Source organism: the organism of the source record quoted next, unplaced genomic scaffold (assembly GCF_019419815.1).
Source record: "Pyrus x bretschneideri cultivar Hongxiangsu unplaced genomic scaffold, Pyrus_bretschneideri_v1 Contig51, whole genome shotgun sequence".
Taxonomy (NCBI): Eukaryota; Viridiplantae; Streptophyta; class Magnoliopsida; order Rosales; family Rosaceae; genus Pyrus; species Pyrus x bretschneideri.
In genome coordinates, this window is record NW_025999789.1 from 1,609,003 (window position 1) to 1,615,000 (window position 5,998).

Sequence of the window (5,998 nt, forward strand, 5' to 3'; positions counted from 1 at the left end):
TGTAGAAGATTTTTCCTCTCAGTGCGCATATAAACATCATCTTTCTGGTCATTTTAAAATTTCCATACATGTTCTTGGTAGCAATTTAACAACGGAATGTAGAAACTTGTCTTTATAAGTTGCTCTTTTAATAGTAGCGGTGCCATGCATGCTCTTGGTTAAATTAATAGAGTACATCTGTAATTTGGAATGGTTCTTTTCTAAATTGGCAGGAATTTTTTCAGACGAGAAGATTGCCGGATGCTTCTGCTACTTGGATCAATGGAAACGATAGCCAATGATTGGGGGTATCTTTTGGCAGAATTACGAGGACTTTGTCGAGGATGGGATTCGAACAGAAACTTTCAACTTGAACAAGGAGAGGGAAGAAGGTTATTTTGATGTAGATGGAAATTTTATTGAATATATGTATATACACACTACTCTTTGGCACATATATTTTCAAGCCTTTCTACACCTTCGACAATGTTTCAAACTTCGCAGCAAAGCACAGGTACATCTTTTATTTATTTCTATATATACATTTGTTATATATATACATTTGTCATTGATTGTTGATTATTACCCAACACATGATGGATATAATCCCCTAGAAATTCACATTTTCACCATGTGCATTTCCTTTTGACTTATGACGTGCTAGGAAGGAAAAAAAATGCAATTCATCCACTTCAAATGACTTTATTTTTTAAGAAAATTCTTGAACCAGCAAGCTGAGAGTTTGGAATATCTTTTCATCCCATCTTTGAAATCCACATAGTTGATGCCAAACCTTACAGTATAACCCAACTCCCACTCAAAGTTGTCAAACAATGACCATGCAAAAAATCCCTTCACATTAACGCCATCCCTGCTCGAAAATATGAATATGAATCAGATACAACCATATATATCAGCGAAATTATTTAGTCATCAAGTAATAGAATGAAATCTTGTTTTTGTTATAAGCTTACTTGAATATCGCAGTATGAAGATAATCAAAATGACGATCATAATAGTCAATTCTTTGATTATCAACTAGAGCATCCTTAAGTGGTAATTTGGGATCGTTCGACTCATCAATTCCTACAATGATAGGTGGTATTGTTACGTAATTTCTAATATCTAGTAAGTCTAGTACATATTGGACAACATCTGATAACACAAAGTGACTCAATTAAAAGCCACAAATTACCATTTTCAGTGATGTAAATTAGTGGATCCTTATACGTTCTCTTGATGTAAAGCAATAGCTCTCGAATTCCTCTTGGATAAACATGAAGCCAATCTGAAGGAGTCTGCAATATCAGGAGGGTGAAACTTCAGCAATTTCACTATAAATAAATATCAAGGGGTGAAACTTAGTGAAACTTGATCAACATAATTGCGGAAACTATGTATACTACTATACTAGTTTAAGGTATATATACACACTCAAGGCTCACACAGTACATACCTCTGGACCAATTGGAACCCCATTACGCTTAGCTGCAGCAATATACAAGTTCAAAGCCTTGTGAGTGTATATATAATAAAGAAAGAAAGGCAACATCGTCAGCCAAAGTTGTTAGTTTTCTACTTACTTAAGAGATTGGCACGATAGTCCGTCGTGTAGTTTGGGTTTCTGGCATTAGGAGGAGGTGCATTGGCTGCATAATATGCTGTGTAGTAATTTACTCCAAGAAAATCAAATGAACCTTTTAGCATCTTGGATTGTTCTTTGGTGAACTTGGGTAATCGATTTTGGACGAGAGATCGCATACTATGCGGATAGTGACCATGCATCACGGGATCCATAAACCTATATTTTAAAAGGAAAGCTAATGAAAAGAGTTTGAAAATTTTAAGTTTTAACAATAAGAACAAAATAAAGAGCAAAGTGAATAGTACTAGAATTGACTTTTTAGTGTAAAAATGTGGTTTTTCGTTAAAGTGAACAGTATCTAAAGTTTTTTGTTAAAGTTCTCTATTTTAAAAGGAAATTTGTAACCTACATTAATTATATAAACGAAAGATCTTAAATTTGAATCTCATTGACGATGAGTTCAAACCAATTTATTCCCCACTTCAGTATAATTTATTGTTATATTTAAAAATATATATTTATCCTTTAAATGTACATAATTATACCATCCAAACATAAACTCCAATGCTCTTTGTGCGGCATCTTTGTCCTGCTTTGAGTTAGAAAATGGCACAAACCAATGTGATATTAACGTTATTCCTATTATGCCCTTCTGTGATGCCTGTACACGTTACAAATTATTATTTGAGCATTTGCAAATAATAAATATATTTTTGACATAAACATCTATATATATAATTAGATTATAGTAATGCATTAGAGATTTCTATGAATGACCTGATACTTTTCTCTATACAACTTTACAGCAGCTGCATGAGATAGAAGTAGGTTGTGTGCCACCAAATATGGCTCAGTCCCTGATTTTCTACTTGGTGGAAACTTTCCTTCCACATAACCATGAGTAGTATAGCTCCACGGCTCGTTTAGCGTGATCCAATGCTTAACTTTGTCACCAAATTCCCTAAAGCATAAGTCTGCAAAGTCCCGAAAATGTTCCCTGTATATTGTATATTAGGAGGAGAATGAAAACAAAAAGAAAAACATAAAATTTGGAGCAAGCTTTTTGTTACATTCTTATACAAATATTTTCTAGGGATATATTATTCGTATTCTTAACAACACGATCCACACACAGCACAACTTGTGAATCTCTAAGATGTATTATAGCAAGGCTTTATTGTCGAGCGTATATTTGCAAGTCTTACCAAAAAGTGATAATGTTTTGGTTCGATATGCAACGGGAATAGACTAACTTTCACTTACACAATTCGAGGGCTTACAAAACCACCATATTCATCCTGCAGTGCTTGGGGAGCATCCCAGTGAAAAATTGTGACAAAGGGCTTTAGACCTGCATTCACCAATTAATATATTGAAAAAAGAAAATGAACATCAATAGCTGATTTCTTTATTAATTTTTTCATTAAGGACGCATAATAGTAGAGTAATGTTAGGTAAATCAAATTTGCAAATCATATAATGTGTCATCAATAGAAAATAAGCACGTTAATCGACGCTTAAGTAATAATTCAATCATCAATACACATCATACGATTTACAAAATTTAGTTTAAAAAATTAATCTCCCTAACATTATCCTATCTATTAGTCATAGGAGTCGGGTGCATAACCATTGGCTTGAAGCTCTTTGATAAGGTTGTTGTAATATCTGATTCCTTCTTTGTTCACACCGCCACTTAACTTTCCATCTGATCAATGTGATCCAAGTTAAAGTATGGACAAACATGTTAAAGCATCAATTAAACACATGGCATAAAAAAATCATTCAACATGTATGATATGAAAAATCATTAAGCAAGGGATTGTAGTTGGCGAGAAGCGTTAATTCTCCCACCTCTGATAGGAGAAAAAAAAATTCATGTCCAGCAACACGGTTCATATAGCAAGTGCCATAATATAAGTGATTGAACTCTTTTTAAGTATTCAACCATTTATGTTATAACCCTTGGTGTATCAGTCATGTTCTCGGCACATTGAAAAAATCTACTATAATACACATCAATGAAAAATAAGGAAAAATATTAATAACCTATCTATATTATGTATGGGATCAACGATCCCCTCTCTCATAATCAATTTCATTTATAATTTTTCAGGTATTGAAAATTCAAGGCAATGTAGGAATTACAAAGAACTAATCAAAATTAAAAAAATATATATATTTATCTCACACATAGTTTTATGAATCGTCTTACTTGGTAACAACCTAGTCCATGAGATTGAGAATCTGTAAGCATCAAATCCCATTTCCTTCATAATCTGAACATCTTCCTATAACAACAAGGAAGTTAGAGAATCCAATAAAAAAAATAAGAAAGTATAGGCATATAAAAAAGAAACCTTCTTGTTCTTTGTACATGATTTCATATATATATATATATGGTGTGGGCTTAATTAATTGTACCTTGTAACGATGATATTGATCAGTAGCCACATCACCATTGCTGCCATCTGCTATCCTACCTATTTTGTTTCCCATTAAAACATATAAGTATTGGAAATAGACCGTCAAAATGTAGAATTAAAAATAAATCAATAAATATATTGCCCTTTTGAAATATTATTGTAGTTTTTCAACTAACACGGTATTTACTGATAATTTTGTTTAAGCTATTTTAGTATGTCTAACGTCAATGTTTAATTTGTTTGCATATCGCATTTCTTTATCCGTGCGAACGTTGTGAATACGAGCTAAGAGCTAGCAACCAAGAACCAAATTAAGCTTATTGACCATCAATTACCTAATCACAAGGTTTGGATTTAAAGTCTTCAACAGCGCTAAAAGAAATTCAATATCCTTTTGATAATTGAAGAAAGAAGAAAACCTGGATATTTGTGAGTGAATGCATCCCATATACTTGGTCCTCTACCATCTTCATTTGCAGCACCTTCATACTAAATTCAACACACGTGCGCGCACACAAAATATAAATCAAAACCATGCTTGTCATCTGACCATAACCTTAGCGAAAAAGCCAAAGTCAAGTACTACCTGGTAGGCCGCTGAAGCTGCCCCGAAAATGAAACCGGCTGGAAAACTGCTTCGTTTCAGGACACCAGTGTCACATGTAGTACCAAAATGGCTTTGATTGATAGCTCTACTACTTGTCACTGCACAGCCAAGAACTAGTAGCAAGCTGAAGAGGATAGTATTGCCTTGGAGTGCCATTGTTAAGTTCGTATTTTTGTTTCGGGCATTTATATAAATCATGTAGAAACCATGAAATAACAAAAGGACTGAGGAATTAGTGATATTAATTTGAAAGCTATGCCATCTGATTCGATTCTTATAAACGCTTCCATGCATATTAACCTAAAATGTTGGACAATAAAGAAGGGGATATACTTGGAAAGCTTTCCCTGGCCCTATATTTCAATAAGAAGCGGTCAATGCGCTATACGTTCTTTAAGTTGTGAATGGATTACATTCAAATCTTAAAATTGAGCCCTTGTGAGCTATATTCGGAGAAATAGGAGCTTTCGTGTACACACCTAGGACGTAGGGTTGTGAGTATGCTACGTGGAGTTTTTTCATACAAACATATATACGTTATAAGTAAGTCGGTGAATGAGCGCATCCCTTAAGGAAGAATCCAAGCATTATTCTATTTATGATCTAAATCTGACTTTCATGCTACTTTTCTTTGGATTTTGAATGTCATAGGTTGAAATAATTATCTCATATTTGTATTATACACAGACTGATAAGTTTACTGCAAGGAAGTTAAAATTTTGATCACCAATAGACATTTATTATTGATCTTTTGGTACAAAACATACATTTATTTTTGTCCGTAGACAAAAATAAAATTCATATTATTGAAGGAATACAAATATTAAAAGGGGGAAATGATGTGCTTAAATGTCTAATGTCACGAACAATAATTGCAATCGGACTTCTTTCCACCCTTTCAAGAAATTTTTGAACCATCATGCTGACAGTTTTGAATGCCTTTTTAGCCCGTCATTGAAATCCACAAAGAACAAACCAAACCGTACTGTGTATCCAGCAGACCATTTAAAATTGTCTAGTAACGACCATGAAAAGTATCCTTTCACATTGACACCATCCCCGCAAACAAAAGAGAGGAAAATTAAATACAATGATAACTAGTTTAATGATTAAATAACCAAAATGTAACAAGGCTAGACCATATGTATAAATAACCTTAGTAATAACTAGTGAAAAGAACTTTTTTGTTGTTATTTAGTCCTACGGTTTAATGATATTTTTCTTCATTTGTAAATAAGAGGTTTTAGGTTTAATTCTCATTAAATGCGAATTTGAATCACATTATTGCTAGCCCAATCCCTCACCCCCTTAGTATAAATAATATCGCTTGTTAAAAAAAAAACTTACTTGATTGCTCTGTTAAGGTAATCGAGATGCTGATAGATGTAATCAATTCTATGG

At 33.3% G+C, this 5,998-nt stretch overlaps 2 protein-coding genes across 2 annotated transcripts in view; both read right to left on the reverse strand.

Annotated features, from left to right (window-relative positions):
* Window positions 1–457: 457 nt before the first annotated feature.
* LOC103954663 (beta-glucosidase 12-like) lies at window positions 458–4,820 on the reverse strand. Its single transcript, XM_009366489.3, has 13 exons — window positions 4,577–4,820; window positions 4,410–4,479; window positions 3,989–4,047; window positions 3,780–3,855; window positions 3,195–3,272; window positions 2,828–2,915; window positions 2,342–2,561; window positions 2,110–2,225; window positions 1,563–1,780; window positions 1,436–1,467; window positions 1,175–1,277; window positions 954–1,065; window positions 458–850 (listed from the first exon to the last, which is right to left on the reverse strand). Exons 1-13 carry the CDS (start codon window positions 4,793–4,795, stop codon window positions 682–684), a joined length of 1,560 nt encoding a protein of 519 aa, XP_009364764.3. The 5' UTR covers window positions 4,796–4,820; the 3' UTR covers window positions 458–681.
* Window positions 4,821–5,514: 694 nt separating this feature from the next.
* The window catches only part of LOC103954646 (beta-glucosidase 12-like), a 7,858-nt gene continuing 7,374 nt past the window's right edge, over window positions 5,515–5,998 (reverse strand). The window contains exons 12-13 of the mRNA XM_048570120.1: window positions 5,945–5,998; window positions 5,515–5,656 (exon numbers count right to left, since the gene is read on the reverse strand). The exon at window positions 5,945–5,998 is cut by the window's right edge and continues 55 nt beyond it. Of these exons, the coding sequence (XP_048426077.1) occupies window positions 5,515–5,656; window positions 5,945–5,998 (196 nt within the window). The remainder of the gene's footprint in view (window positions 5,657–5,944) is intronic.

Bases quoted from the DNA above. Each gene is read 5' to 3' on its own strand.
- LOC103954663 (XM_009366489.3), bottom strand. From the start codon at position 4,795: ATGATTTATATAAATGCCCGAAACAAAAATACGAACTTAACAATGGCA. The intron at 4,048-4,409 runs GTTTTCTTCTTT...GAAACAAAATAG, and splicing joins ATTCACTCACAAATATCCAG to GTAGGATAGCAGATGGCAGC. The intron at 1,066-1,174 runs GTAATTTGTGGC...CTATCATTGTAG, and splicing joins AATTTACATCACTGAAAATG to GAATTGATGAGTCGAACGAT.